At 42.1% G+C, this 16,305-nt stretch overlaps 1 protein-coding gene across 1 annotated transcript in view; it reads left to right on the top strand.

Moving 5' to 3' along the window:
* Positions 1-16,305, top strand: part of MEGF8 (multiple EGF like domains 8) — a 1,779,602-nt gene that overhangs the window by 914,813 nt on the left and 848,484 nt on the right. The window contains exon 26 of the mRNA XM_044079419.1: positions 15,858-16,062. Within this exon, the coding sequence (XP_043935354.1) occupies positions 15,858-16,062 (205 nt within the window). The remainder of the gene's footprint in view (positions 1-15,857; positions 16,063-16,305) is intronic.

The raw sequence follows: 16,305 nt of genomic DNA, 5'->3' as shown, positions 1-16,305 counted from the left end.
ACAGATCAATCCTGATCCCTTCAAGGAACCTAGTTTTCTTGAGGAGACACCTAAAAACCACTCATCATAGAGCCTTCTTCCATGAGGATGAAGTGTTTCATGTGACAATTGCCAAAATATTTTGCAGGAAGTAATGTCAGCAGGGGACTTCCTCAGGCTGTTGGGTTACATGGCATAAAAATAACAGAAATGAAAACGCCATACAAAACAATATACTTTGACTTTAATAAGTGCTCTCAACCATTGTCATATAGGCTTTTTCAGAAGGTTACATAGCATGCTCCATCCTAATGATATCCTTACCCTGCACAATGAGGAATCTTCAGTGGTACACAAGAAATGGTTAATGTCAGCCCACCCATTCCTTGGAGAGCATCATTCTGATTCTCTCTGCCAGCTCAGTCAGGGGTTGCCCTTCAGAGCACCCCATACCCCCCATAATCTTCACAACAGACTGCAGATCTAGCCTGAGGGGCTCATGTGAGCTCACTTTTACGTCTAGGGAATTTGTGATGTCAAGAGGAAGAAAAATCATATAAACATAAAAGGAATTATGCTGGTTATTCTAGGATTGAAGGATTTTTATCCATATTCTACATTGCCACTGTGGATGTGGTACATAAACAGTGGAAAACACTTTCATACCTTTTGTGCAGGCTGGTAGTGCAAGACTGGGAAGTATCTCAAGGGGTTACCATATCTCTGACAGGAGCTTGCATCCCCTCTAACGAAACGTGCTGGGAATCAGGCTGAGCAGATCTCAATCCCCCCTCACGAATTATTATTGAACAAAGATACATGTCCACAAACAGCTCTGTTTGCCTCTCGTCTGAACAAGCTACTGAGACAGTTCTGCTCTAGGGCAGCAACTTCAAAAGCTTGGAGAATAAGATTCTTCTCCCTGAATTGGACAAATTTGACTCTTTATACATTCCGTTCAATAACCTTCATCCCTACTGTACTCTTAAAAAATCAAGGAGAAAAGGCCAGAAATTCTAATAGCCCCCTTTTGCAAAAGGCTATACTGTTTCCTTCTCCTATGTAACTTGGCAAGAGAAAAATGGGAAGTGTTGCCTCAGCATGTGGACCTTGTAACTCAAAAGGTACCCCCTGTACTCCATCTTGGTCACTCTGTAAGGCTGAAAGCTTGGATGATCTCGCTCTAATTCCAGACAGATACAGATATTCTGAGGATGTGCTAATGATCATGAGGTAGGATAGGAAACCAAACACAAGGGTTTCCCCTCTGTAAGTTGACCCTGGTACCTTTAGAACCAGCTATGTCTGCCACTGTCCACTTTTTATCTTGGACGACACTATTTTTGATGTCTATCATCTGTGCCAGGAGAAACTTAACAGCTCCAGGCTTTAATATGCAGAGAATCTTTCTTTGCATTCCACCAGGACAGAGTATCCATTTGTACAAACCCTTCATAGATTCATAGGCAGTTACTAGGCTAATGGATTAAATGCCCTTACAAGCCTAGCCAGTGTAACCCAGTTTTACCCAATATGAGGCCCCTAGGAAAAAGAGGATGGCATAGATTGGTGCCTATGCATTGACTGTCTTACAGATTTCCCCATCCATAAGAAACATAGGCACTACCCTGGGTGTGAATTTTTGATTTCTCCATCCATTGATCCAAACTGCGTTTGAAAGACTCTGCTTAATGTGAATAGGAAGCCATTTCCAAAAAAGGGGCAATCTCTGAGATACGTCTCTTGTCCATCATGTTTTGTTTTGAGTCACTAAGTTTAGATCCATAGATCAGGTGACCCTTGTGCTGTTTGACTTGCGGATGTGTAGCAGCTCCGTCAGGGCTGAATTTGTGAGCGCCTTGTAGGTCAGGCATAGGTTACTCCTTAGTAGTTGGTAAAGGGACATAGGAAAGGGATAGGGCTTTTAGTCTATCTGCATAGGATATGTTGTTTACACCCTGTATTTTCTTTGTGAAGAACCTCTGAGGTCGCTCCAGCTGCTGCAAGTGCCTAATAAAGTAGATGCCAAATGGCACATTGCACTTGATTGTTGGTCTAATAAGGGCTGACTACAACAAGGCAATAATTTCTTTGGATCTGGATGCCATACCTTTACATATAAGTTGTGCCAAATAGAAGGACTTCCTCACCATTGTGATGCTATCTGTGTACCTAGATCTCTCACCTCCAAGTCTACTCTCTTGGGTGTGCTATTGTAATTTACTAGGGTATTTGACTTCCCAAAGGGTATGATGTTGCAATTTTTTGCATTTAGTTTTAGGTCATGGTTCCGGCACCAGTCATTTGTCTAATGTAGTCAGACTTGTGGGTCTATAATTTCATGGGTCAGTAGATGATCCCTCTTTAAGGGATGATTGTTGCTGTCCTCCACTCAGTTGAGGCAAAAGCAGTCTGGATGCTGTGGTTAAATAGAGATCCTAACGAGCCCGGTAAGTCCTAAGTTAAGCTGTTTAAGAGGCCCCATCATAGTGGTGTTTTTAGCTTTAGAGAGTGTAGTGGCAACCTGCTCTTTGGTAATAATTTGCAGTGTAGTGTAGAATGTTTCTTGGGGGATATCTGGGGGTGATGGGGAGGTGAAATTTGAGCTGAATTTATCAGCCAGCAGATTTGCAATATCTTCCTGCTGATTATAGGTGATGCCATCTACAGCTAATTCTCCATATTGTTGGGTGTTACTCCTAAGATTGTGGACATAACTGAAACATGTCTTATGGTTATCCTTAGCTTTGGAGGTTATTTTGCCTCAGTCTGCTTTCAGAGACTTGACTAGTTCCCTGAGTCACTTGTTTAGAATAATGATGGACTTTTTGTTCTGATGTGCACATTTCTTCCTACTTCTAGACAGGATTTCTTTCTTTTTTTTTTGTTGTTGTTGTTGTACAACCTATTAATACCAGGGGTCCACCAGGGTGGCTTGTTTTTGCAGTCTGACCTGGGTTTATTTCGATCTAGTACTGACGTTTCTATGCAGGCATTTATGTAATCATATAGGGATTTTTTGTATGCCTGTGCATAGGTTTCTGAGTTTTGGGGATTTGGGCGAGTTTGGTAACTAGCTATGCTATCCCTTAGTAGGGGGGTAATTTACTTTAGAGAAGTTCTTAAAATTTGTTTGAGTTAGGTGGGAGGACTAGTGTTACGTTTATTTCAAGGGAGACTGCTTTGTGATCTGATCATACCAGTGAGGACATCCTTCTGGGAGGGAGGTGCAGCACTCTCCCATATTTGTGTGTACCAGAGCTAGGATATTTGTTCCACTAGTGGAAGTGCAGACTAGCTACTCCAGAATATTTGAATTTACAAAGTCATGAAATCTTTAGGCTTGCATGTTAGTGGTTGTCTGTGCCTCCCAAATCGAGGGATAGTTAAAATCACCAGTGAGTATGGTACTGGGCTGGGGGGAGTGTGATTATAAACTTCAGGTATGATGTATGAGTTTCCTGGTTCATAATGGGGAACCTGTAGTGAGCAAGAATATGGTAATGGACTTTCCATATGGTTAGTTGGGCATGGCATAGCTCAAGCATGTCATGTTGTTTGACCAGCCTTGAGGTGTGCCTATCCTTTATGTAGATAGATACACAAATGTGTTTTGCTTGTTTCGTGTTCAGTGGGTGGTTAGAATGTATGAAAGGTGTTATAGCCATGCACTGCCGGAGTGCTTTCGGTGGCTTTGAACCATGTTTCAGTAACTGCACAGACGTTAGCATTCACCAGAGTGAGGAGAGCTTCCAGGGAGTGCAGTTTCTTGTTGAGGCTCTTACATTGAGCATTAACACCTTTAACTTGACCTGAGTAGCTTTTATTATGTTGGAAGGTTTGTCTGTTTGGCATTGCCTACAAAAGGCAGTGTTAGGGTAGATAATATTTTGGCCAGTATCTGAAAGCCTAGTAAAGTAGATGCCAAATGACGCATTGAACTCGATTATTGGTCTAATAAGGGCTGAGTACAATGATGCAATAATTTCTTTGGATCTGGATGCCATACCTTTACTTATAAGTTGTGCCACACTGAGGGAATTCCTCACCATTGTGTACATGTGGCAGTCAAAGTTCAGGCTATCTATCTATCTGTGTACCTAAATCTCTCACCTCTAAGTCTATTCTTAGGGGTGTGCTATTGATGTAATTTGCTGGGGTATTTGACTTCCTAAAGGGTATGATGATGCATTTTTTGCATTTAGTTTTAGGTCATGGTTCTGGCACCAGTCATTTGTCTAATTTAGTCAAACGTATGGGTCTGTAATTTCACGGGTCAGGATATGTTCCCTCTTTAAGAGATGATTGTTGCCATCCTCCACTCTGGGGCAAAGCCAGTCCAGATGCTGAGGTTAAATAGAGATCCTAACAGGCCTGGTAAGTCCTAATTTAAGCTGTTTAAGAGGCAACCTGTTATGTTATCAGGCCTCATCGAAGTTGTGTTTTTAGCTTTAGAGAGTGTAGTGGCAACCTGCTCTTTGGTAATAATTGGCAGTGTAGTGTAGAATATTTCTTGGGGGGATATCTGGGGTTGATGGGGAGGTTAAATTTGAGCTGAATTTGTTGGCCAGTAGATTTGCAATATCTTTTTGCTGATTATAGGTGATGCCATCTACAACTAATTCTGCACATTGTGCTGGGAGTTACCCTTAAGGTTGCGGACATAACTTGAAAAATGTCTTATGGTTATCATTAGCTTTGGAGGCTATTTTATCTCAGTCTCCTTTCAGAGACTTGACTAGTTCCCTGAGTCACTTATTTAGAGTAGTGATGGACTTTTTGTTCTGCTGTGCACTTACTTCTAGACAGGATTTTCTTTTTTGTACAACCTATTAATACCAGGGGTCCACCAGGGTGGCTTGTTTTTGCAGTTTGACCCGAGTTTATTTTGATTTAGTATTGCTGTTTCTGTGCAGGCATTTGTATAGTCATATAGGGATTTTGTGTATGCCTGTGCATAGGTTTGTGTTTTGGGGATTTGGTGGAGCTTTGAAACTAGCTATGCCATCTCTTAGTAAGGGATAATTTGCTTTAGAGAAGTTCATAAAGTTTTTTTTTTTTTTTTGAGTTAGGTGGGGGGATTAGTTTTACTTTTATTTCAGGGGAGATTGGTTTGTGATCTGATTGTACCAGTAAGGACATCATTCTTGGAGGGGGGAGGGGGTGCAGCACTCTCCCATATTTGTGAGTACCAGAGCTAGGATATTTGTTCCACTAGTGGAAATGCAGAGTAGCTGCTCCAGGATGTTTGAATTTACAAAATCAAGAAATCCTTTGGCCTGCATGTTAGTGGTTATCTGTGCCTCCCAATTAACAGAGGGGTAGTTAAAATCACCAGTGAGTATGGTACTGGGCTGAATGGTGAGTGATTCTAAACTTCAGGTATGATGTATGTGTTTTCTGGTTCATAATGGGGGGATCTGTAGTGAGCAAGAATATGGTAATGGATTTTCCCTGTGGGTAGTTGGGCATGGCGTAGCTCAAGCATGTCATATTGTTTGACCAGCCTTGAGGTGTGCCTATCCTTTATGTAGATAGACACACCTCTGTGTTTTGCTCTTTCGTGTTCAGTGGATGGTTAGAATGTATAAAAGGTGTTATAGTCATGCACTGCTGGAGTCCTCTTGGTGGCTTTGAACCATGTTTCAGTAACTGTACAGACGTCAGCATTCACCAGAGTGAGGAGAGCTTCCAGGGAGTGCAGTTTCTTGTTGAGGCTCTTACATTGAGCATTAACACCTTTAACTTGTCCTAAGTAGCTTTTGTTATGTTGGAAGGTTTGCCTGTTTGGCATTGCTTACAAAAGACAGTCTTAGCGTGGATAGTATTTTGGCCAGTATCTGAAAGCCTAGTGGTGACAGGTGAAGACCATCCCTGGCAAAGCAGTGTCTCCTGTCAACCATGTCTCCCAGGCTGACAAGTATTGGACCCCTATGGAATGACCCCAGTAGCTAAGCCAATTGTTAGTCGATCATGTTGGTATTGTGGCATCATCCTCTGGTACTGTAGAATGCCGCTCAATGCAAAGCTCATACCTACCTTTGACACGCATTCTCGGAGCTCATTCATGTCTCTTTATATAGTTCAAGGAAGTATGTCTCAGTTCACTCACTCCCATATGGACTATGAATGAGTCATACTGGTACGTAGGAGTATCTCAGTGGTTGCATGATCTGGTGAATCCTGACCCTGATCAGGCAACTAACTGTAAACTTTCCCTTATCCAGCCTAGTAAGAGGAATATCAATGGAGTCTGTCATGATCATAATGTTGGGTTGTGAAGTGTTTCGCCTAATGGACTTGTTAGTTGAAATACAGTGAGATGTGTCCTTATGTGCTGTGTGTCTTGTTTGTGTGCATGCAGAGGACAGTGCTAAGCAGCCTTTGAGGTTTGGGTAAGTTACATGTGAGCACTTCGACTTATGTGGGTGTGGTGAGTGATGTGTGTGAGTCGCTGACAACCTGTTAGTTATTTTTTTGTGTCTGTATGAGAATGTAGCCTCCATTGTCAATATGTAACTGCATCTCTCACAATACTGTATTTGTCTGTGTGAGAATTAAATTGTTTCATTGTACATAAGGCAATTGTTCCATTGCTTCAGGATGCCCATGTTTACCAAACTGAATGCAGAGATAACAGGAAAGTGGCCATTCACGGTTGCAGGTCCCAATGTGTACTTGAAAGGGTGGGAGTGGAGAGTGTTTGTCACCAGATGAGAGAAGGGTGCTTGCTTGTTGTAATCTGCAGCTAACCTAACCAGAGATGCTGCCCAGCACCAAACCCAGATGTTCTGTCTTAGCAGCAGTAGTCCTAGGTGCTATAATAAGGTTCATGGCATAAGAAGCATTTATAGTATAATGAAAATAAGCAATGTTTCAGGATGTTTGTGTCTGTACCGGGCACTGACACAGTGAGCGGATCTGTGCAAGTATGCCACATTTATACCAGAACTGAAAAACTGACTTTTGAGCCCTCTATGGCTAATAAAACAACTACACTTAGAGCCGTTTTGTGTGCTTCTCAACTCGGGTAGACCAGGTAAACACCTCTGCCACTAGATGAATAATTCCTGTCCTAATGTAAAAGCACATAAAAAGAATGTCCAGAGTGAAATGCTACCAGAAACAAACTTAAAGCTACAGATACAGCAGTGTGCTTTAAACAGCATATTAACATGGGATTATTCAATAAAAGTACTTTGCTTTGCAGAAGTGAGCCAAGAGCCACTCAATTGTGCAGAATTTGTAAAAGCACTAAAAAGAAAGTAAGCTGATTAATAAGCTCTTTTGCCAATAAAACAGCTACATGCAGGAACCTCTAGTGTGTTTCCCCATTCTCTACAGACCAGGCCACCACCCACTGCCACTAGATGGAAAATCCACGGTCCTGCTAATATAAAAACTCACAGAAGAGTTTGCTAGAGTGTAGAAATACACTACTTTATCCATGCGCCTGCTAGATAATGAATTCAAAGCTAGAAAATTAGTAGAACAGACAATGAAAGACAAAATGCACTTTTTTCCAAAATAAGCACAAGGAAAGGCAAATAAATAATTGAAGATATAAACAGCAGTGCAGAAAGGGAGAAGCTTATGAAGCTCAATTTACAGCAAGGGTGGGTAGCTTAAAATCATCAAGCTTAAAAAAAAGAGGATATCAAGGAATGGAAAGGTGGATAAGAAAAATAACCAACAGGAAGTTATTGTTTGTAGCGTTTTGCAGGCCTTTAGTCTTAACGAAAAGACGAATTCACATACACAGAAATTATCTTTGTATTTAAGGGAATTAAAAAAAAATTGATCAGATATTTGTTTGTTTCCTTAACAAAAAGAAAAGAAGAGAAGCCAGTAAACAAGCAAACTAAATTGCTTGATTGTTATGTCACACACTATTGTACAACTGTTGGCAAATCAGTTCCCTGGCATATCACAGCCCAGTCCACTTGAGCTACTGGAAACACCAAAAGCCTTCTTAGTTTCATAGTTTCATAGTACAGTACTAGGCTATCTGCCCTGGGGCATTTGTAAGCCTAGCCATAGTGATGTGGCTTTTGCCACCCCATGAAATGGTACAAAAATGTACAGAATAAATCTAGAATACTGTGCCTCTGTCTAGTAGTGACACAGTGAAGGTCCCCTTATATAATAGAATTGGTTTACTGTGCCCCTGTCTAGCAGTGACACAGATGAGACCCCTGGGGTAAACTTACGATCTCCCATCCACTCATCAAGATTTCTCTTGAAGAGAGTCAGTGAGGGGCTCTGCCTAATATGAACTGGGATCCTGTTCCAAAGCATGGGAAGCCTCTGGGTTATGAATCTGTCCCTCCAGCATGTCCTATTCATACTTGTGCCGAGGTTTAAGTCTTTAGCTCTCGTGGTCCTGATGGATTTGGATTTAGCTCTCGTGGTCCTGATGGATTTGGATTTTTTGAGGTGGAGCATGTCCATCAGATCCTGATTGGACATGGCCTTGTATGTCAGGCAGAGATCACCTCTGAGCAGGCGCTATGCTACTGAATAGAGCTGAAGTTTCTTTAGTCTGGCAGAATAAGACATATGTTGGAGACCCTTGATCCTTTTGGTGAGGTACTTTTGTGGTCTCTCCAGCTGTTGCAAGTGCCGGGTGAGGTACATATCAAATGGGGCATTGTACTCAATCATGGGTCTGATGAGGGAGGAATATAGGGGTACAATGACATCCTTGGATCTGGATGTGAAACCCTTCATGATGAGGTGTGCAAGGTAGAATGTTTTTATAACCACTTTGGCAACGTGGGTGTCAAGTGAGAGGTCGCTGTCTACTTGGGTCCCTAGGTCTCTGATTACTTTTTCCGTACTCAGTGGGTTGCTGTCTATGTGATAATTTGTGGGTACTTTGTTTTTTCCAAAAGGGATGACTATACATTTTTTGGCATTTAGTTTAAGGCCGTGACTACGGCACCAGTTGTCCGTTTCAGTGAGGCCTTTTTGTAGGATGTGTGTATCTGCTGGTGTATTGAATATGGCGCCTAGTTTGCAGTCATCTGCGAACTTTGTCAGCCACAGCCCTCCCATGTTTGCTTTAACATCTGAGAAATAAATGCCGAACAAGAGGGGTCCCAGGACAGATCCCTGTGGGACACCACTTGTGACTGGCTTTGAGTCTGACATTGCTCCAGCGATTTTAACTTTATGGGTTCTGTCCTTTAGCCAGTTTGCAACCCATCTAGTGACATAAGGGTTTACTTTTAAGCTGTTTAGCTTATCTATGATGCCTGAGTGGGGTATTGTGTCGAAGGCCTTAGCCAAGTCCAGGTATGCTGTATGGACTGCTTTGCCCTTATCAATGGCTCTAGTGACTGATTCGAAAAAGTCAACCGGGTTTAAAAGGCAGGCTCTGCCCTTTACAAAGCCGAACTGGGTGGGGTCAAGCGTCTGTAGGTCCCCTATGTCTCCGTTTATGAGTTCCATAATGATTCTTTCCATAGCTTTGCAGACCAGGCTAGTCAAGCTTATGGGGCGGTAGTTTCCAGGGTCTGTAGAGGCACCCCCCCTTGTGGAGTGGGACCACTGTTGCTGTACGCCAGTGTTCAGGTACATATCCCGAAGTAAGGCTAAGGTTAAATAGCATTTTTATGTGTGGGTTTAGCTCCTCTTGGAGTTCACGTAACACGCACCCCGGGATACCATCAGGTCCCATTGATGCTGTGTTTTTTGCTTTGTTTAGGGCGGTTCTCACTTGGACATCTGAGATGACAGGGAGATTACATTCAGCTGGGATAAGTATTTCTTCTTTTGGGGGTGAAGGAGGCGAGAAATTTGCACTGAACCTGTCAGCCAGAATGTTAGCAATATCTGTGGGTTCAGTGTATTTTTTGTTGTTGTGAACCAACTGTGAGCACATCTGAGGTTTTCCGCCCAGGTTTCTAACATAGCTGAAGAAGGCTTTGTGGTTATCTTTAGTGTCCTTAGCGATTTTTCTCTCAAAGTTTGCCTTGGATGTTTTTATGAGAGAATGTAGTTTTATGCTAATGTTGATCAGAGATGTCTTCCCTTCATGGGATTTCGCTCTGATGTGCAGTAGCTTCCTTCTTTTGTTATACAATTTGTTTATGGCTGAGGTCCACCAGACAGGACGCTTACATTTGGTGGAGAGGGACTTGGATTTGTTTGGGATTGCATGATCCATGCATTCTTGGAGATGTCCATAGAAAGCATTTGTGAAGGATTCGGCATTGTGGGATGTGGTATCCACTGGCACAGTGGGCTTAAAGGATACCATCTCAGTCTTAAGAAGAGTGAAGTCTGCTTTTGAGAAGTTTTTCACTGTGGTCTTTTGTGCTGGGGGTGGAGGTGGGATATGTATATCCAGGGTGATTAGTTTGTGGTCAGATCTCACTAGTGAGGGGTATACTTCCGGTGTGGAGCATTTTGTCCCCATGTTTGTGATGATCAGGGTCTAGTATATTATCTCCCCTAGTGGGAGAGGTGACTAGTTGTTCCAGTGCATTTGAATTTATGAATTCCAGGAACCTTTGGGCTAGGGTATTAGGGCTAGAATAATGTACCCAATCTATGTTTGGGTAGTTGAAGTTTCCCAGTATGATGTTATTTTGTGATACATTCATATCCTCCAATGTTTTCAGGAAGGCTGAGTGGGGTTCTTGAGATTGGGAGGGTGGTCTGTAACATGCTACCAGTTGTATAGCAGTTTTGCCTATGGTTAGTTGCACCTGTATGGTCTCTGATGCTTCATGTGTTGCTACTAACCTGGAGGTGTGGGTGTCCTTTATGAATATGGACACTCCCCCTCCCTTTGTGGTTCGGGGTTTTGGGGCCGAAAAGCATGATACGAGGTATAGCCTGGTAGCGCTGGGGTGCTCTCAGGAGCCTTGAACCAGGTTTCAGTTACTGCACAGACGTCGATGTTCTCCATGCTGAGGAGTGCATCAAGTGCATGCATCTTGCGATTTAGACTTCTGGCATTGAGCAGCATTACCCTTAGTTTTTTTCCATTTTTGTTTTCTAAGGAGGTGGGTTTGTCTTTTGAGCCTTGCCTAAAAAGGCACTATGGGGGTGGCAAGAGCCTTAGCCAATATCCGGAAGCCCAGTGGTGACAGGTGTAAGCCATCCCTTGTGAAGCAGCGTGGCTTGTCCAACATATCATCCCAGGCAGACAGACATTGGATCCCCTTAGAATGACACCAGTACTTGAGCCAATTGTTAAAGCTGATCATCTTGTCTTTGTATTGTGGTATCATTCTTGGTGAGGGCAAGATGCTGCTCAGGGTCAGGGTCATACCAGCCTGGGCTGCATAATCGGAGAGCTCCTCTATGTCTCTTTTCATGTAGTCCAGGGAGGTACGTCTCAGGTCATTCACACCAGCATGGACAATGACGGAGTCATATTTGTACTTGCTTTGTAGTGACCTGAGTGCGTGTGTTATGTGGCGGATCCTAGCTCCCGAGAGACAGCTCACAGTCACCTTCTCCTTGTTCAGCATGGTCAGTGGGACATCAGTGTGTCTGACTATAGAGTCACCTATTACTAGTGTATCAGGCAGGGTGTTTGGCCTTAAGGGCTGCGATTGGTCGACACACTGATTTATTGAAGTATGTGTTGCATGTGTTTTGTTTTGAGGTGGTGGATTTTTGGATGTCTGCTTTGGGAGCTCTTGTTGTTTTGGTAAGTTTTTTATTAGAGCCTCCGAGTATGTCTTTGTGTTTTTATGTGTTTGGTTTGCAGTTGTGGTAGGTCTATGTGGGACTGGGATTGTTGTGTGTGTGGTTGCCATCTCCTCCTGTCTGGTCATGCCAGCCCTGAGTTGAGAGAGTTCAGCCTCCAGTTTGGTTATATAGTTGCATCTCTCACATGTATTTGTGTTTGTTGGGAGGAGGAGAGGGTTGTCTGTGTACATGAGACAATTGTAGCATTGTCTCAAGATGTCCAGATTGACCAGCTGAACTGGAGACGACGCCAGTAATCTACCACTCGACATGCTAGAACAGTATAAGTGAGTGGTATACCTTTAAGGGAAGTGGGTATTCACAGGGATGGTAAGTAGATGTAGTGCTTTACTTAATACGAGAGTGCTTACTTAGTACAGAAGTATTGAGAACAAGTGCTAGGCTTATAATACAGTGAGTAGTCTGGTTATACTAAGAGTAGAGCTTCCTTAAGGGAAAATTTGAAGAACAGACTTGGCGGAGCCAGAAAAAGTTTAACCTTGTTTAACCGCCGTGCAAAGCCGTGCAAACGCGGATTTTAAACAGTGAACTACAAAAGAGCTGGAAATGGTCCCAAACAACCAATTACTACAGCTTCTTGTGCTGAGGTCACTTCCCCCAAGGACAGGTAGGCTGCTCAAGGCTCCCCACTCCCACTGGTGAGCAAAGAAACTTCCTTCTATCCAAGTAAGGTAATGGACAACACAGGAACTACACCACAGCCCAGAATACAGCAATGCCTGTAAACTGGTCTAAACTAGTCGAGGAAGGCGGGAAAACAAGGATTATTTTTTTTGTTTTTTTGGTAGAAACACACAGAAAATGCAGAAACAGTGGTAAATTAGTTACACAGGCTAGCACACTTTAGTTGGCAGCCTCCACAGTTAAATTAAACAAACAAACAAGCAAACTTTCGATCAAATTTGACTAAAATGTAACTTTAAGTGCAGATTTTAAAATAATGCAGCAGTCAGTTAAATAACAGTTCAGGCTAGTTCAAGGTAAGCTACAGAAGCTATTTCAAGTGAAAAAAAAAGCAAAGATACTTAAATCCAGAAGGTAGTCGCTTTTCTGAGTTCCCTGCTGCTAGGACCACTCTGTAAACCCACGTGGAGCTTGTCTGAGCAGTATAGCCAGAAAAAAACGCCCAGAGGCGGATTTTAAACAGTGAACTACAAAAGAGCTGGAAATGGTCCCTAACAACCAATTACTACAGCTTCTTGTGCTGAGGTCACTTCCACCAAGGACAGGTAGGCTGCTCAAGGCTCCCCACTCCCACTGGTGAGCAAAGAAACTTCCTACTATCCAAGTAAGGTAATGGACAACACAGGAACTACACCACAGCCCAGAATACAGCAATGCCTGTAAACTGGTCTAAACTAGTCGAGGAAGGCGGGAAAACAAGGATTATTTTTTTGTTTTTTTGGTAGAAACACACAGAAAATGCAGAAACAGTGATAAATTAGCTACACAGGCTAGCACACTTTAGTGGGCAGCCTCCACAGTTAAATTAAACAAACAAACAAGCAAACTTTCAATCAAATTCGACTAAAATGTAACTTTAAGTGCAGATTTTAAAATAATGCAGCAATCAGTTAAATAACAATTCAGGTTAGTTCAAGGTAAGCTACAAAAGCTATTTCAAGTGAAAAAAAGCAAAGATACTTAAATCCAGAAGGTAGTCGCTTTTCTGAGTTCCCTGCTGCTAGGACCACTCTGTAAACCCACGTGGAGCTTGTCTGAGCATTATAGCCAGAAAAAACGCCCAGAGGCGGATTTTAAACAGTGAACTACAAAAGAGCTGGAAATGGTCCCAAACAACCAATTACTACAGCTTCTTGTGCTGAGGTCACTTCCCCCAAGGACAGGTAGGCTGCTCAAGGCTCCCCACTCCCACTGGTGAGCAAAGAAACTTCCTTCTATCCAAGTAAGGTAATGGACAACACAGGAACTACACCACAGCCCAGAATACAGCAATGCCTGTAAACTGGTCTAAACTAGTTGAGGAAGGCGGGAAAACAAGGATTATTTTTTTGTTTTTCAGAGAGATTATCATGCAAGCAGTTCTAGAAGCAGTATCTTCAAGTTCTGTTCACACCTTTTCTAGATAATGAAATCTAGGAGTATCCCCCAGGGCCAGGACAACATTATTCTCTGCAGTCTGTCAGGGGCTTGTCTTCTGATTACACGTCTTCAACCACTGTATTTGTGTATGCTTTGGGAATCCTCCTAAAAGTGAAGACTGCAAAAGTAGATAGTACAATGAACATAGTACAGAAGTGGTAGAAATGTAACCATAAATGTGGATGCTTGAGTAGATTCATTGTTGCAGTCAAGCTGCCCTCCCATCTTCTCCCTTGATTCCTCTCACTTGTCCTGTATTCCTTGCACCCATGGTTGGGATGACTCCTTTGTCTTATCTGCACCCTCCCTCTTTTATGCGAACCTTTTAATGACCTTGTTATGCAAAAAGTGATTAGCCCACAAGCATCCCAATGGTTTTACAACTTCCTGAGTAACAGATCCTTTTCTGTACAGCTCTGCACCACTGCCTCCTCTAATGTCTCACTAAACAAAGGTGGCCCACAAATGTCTATACTGTCTGCAGTCAGTCATATTCCCATTGTACAGTAACAGACTCCCACCTCACATTCCCAAGTTGCCCATTTTACTTTACTCAGATGATAGGTTTATCTAGAGATCATGCTCCTCCACTTTCTACATCTCACACCTCCCTCAAGTCTTAGGCATTGGTTTAACCAACATAAATTACTTTTGCATATGAAGAACATAAATAAAATTGTATTTTTTGGAACACCCTAAAGGCTCAAAAATTCTCCTCAAATTTGAACATCACAATGGACAACAAAGATACAGTTATCTAAATATACAAATGTCTGTGTTTCTGATTGAGATGGCTCTATCAACTACCAGTATCACATCCAAGTAATCAATTAAGTAAACAAACTGCTGTTGTGGACAGGACAAATCCACTTCTTGTCTCCACAAGGCAGGAATGCCATAGGCAAAAGTGTCCTTCTCCTGTAGCTGGAATGCCTTCCACTTTAACAGCTTTTGTCTCCGTGTTCAAATGTCACACTTGAAATGCCAAGTGCCAACACGCCAATACCATATGTAGTCAGCTTCACAAGTCATTCTTTATCAATATTTGTACTGTGTGTGTGTGTGTGTGTAAATGTATGTCTGGGATAAGCCAGAAAATGGCCATGTGCATCACTGTTCTAAGCCGGTTAACAAATTCATAAAAAAAAAAAAAAAACTGCCTTGAGAGGGAGGTTGGGGATCTCTAAGGTGGAACTGAGATGATGACGGCTGTTATTTGCTGTACTGGGGCTCTGGTTCCAGAGACTTCTATCTTTAGCCAAGACAAGAAAAATCTGAAGGTGGTGTTGGCTGACATTGCATAGTGGTGGGAGGATGACATCCAAGGCCGCAGAGGAAGGTAGACCTCTGCAAGTTGGACTGACCAGCTAGATTACCTGGCGACAGGAATCCCAAAATTGAGGGCTGCAACACATGTAACCTACTTGAATATCTACATTTATGGTAAGTTTCTAACACAAGTATACTTTGTGGGAGTCAGATAATGCAAAGAGCTTGTTTTCTTTTTATGTCACATTGTGCCATTTTTAATGGACTAGGCTATTATTAAAAAGATTCAGTTTTGATCTGAATGTCCATCCATTAAAAAACAAGGCAGCACATTTTCTTAGCTTGAACAATTCCTTTTTCTTTTGATTGCATTAAAAATTGATGCTTCCATTGGCTGTTTTAATGCTCAATAATCAGTTTGCTTGCAAGTAAGGAAATGTTTTACAGGTTCCATAATGTTCGATGGTAGCTTTGACTGGCATAAAGTTTCATAATGCATTCATTTGTTTATTTCAGAAAGCCTAGTTACACAGATCTCCCAGAATGTTTTGTTTAGTAGGTCATCTCCTACACAGTTGTATGCATCATGTAGGATACCTTGCAGGAGATATATTGGGTAGTGCAGTTAAATGCAGTGTATTTCAACTAAGATACATTTGATGTTTTTAAATCATTTTCTTGTCAGAATTCTAAAAGATGTTTTTTTCTGATTTGCTGCATTTTTATCTGTCAATCTATCTCTTTTTAAAATTGTTGCTCTTTTCTTCACTGTGCAGGTACTCTGTCCCTGATCATCGCTGGACACAGATGCTCACTAGTACAGTAGATGGAGGGAATGGTCCTAGACCCAGATATTTTCACACTGCTGTACGAATTTCCTCCAACAATGCTATGTATGTGGTAGGAGGGTTGACGGATATTGGTGTCAGTACAGATTTCTGGATACTTAACCTAACCACTCTGCAGTGGAAAGAAGAAAAGGTATGAAAGGATGAAGAAATTTGCAGGCCACAAAAGATTAAGTAACAAAGCAGTAAAATAACTGATGTGTTTTTAAAAATGCGTTGTGGAATTATTGGAAAAGTTTTTCTTAGAAGAGAGTTTAGGGAGTTGCCGTTTTCATTGTTTGGGTAGTTGGGCAATTATTTATCTTTTTTGCAGCAGATGGGTATTAGGACAATTTGTAGGTTGTACAGCATTACGAAAAAGTCATTAAGTGCCAGA

The sequence above is a fragment of the Protopterus annectens genome, chromosome 8.part0 (assembly GCF_019279795.1).
Source record: "Protopterus annectens isolate FY-2018-M chromosome 8.part0, PAN1.0, whole genome shotgun sequence".
Classification (NCBI taxonomy): domain Eukaryota; kingdom Metazoa; phylum Chordata; order Ceratodontiformes; family Protopteridae; genus Protopterus; species Protopterus annectens.
Note: the sequence above shows the minus strand (reverse complement) of the source record. Positions and strands in the feature narration are given on the sequence as shown.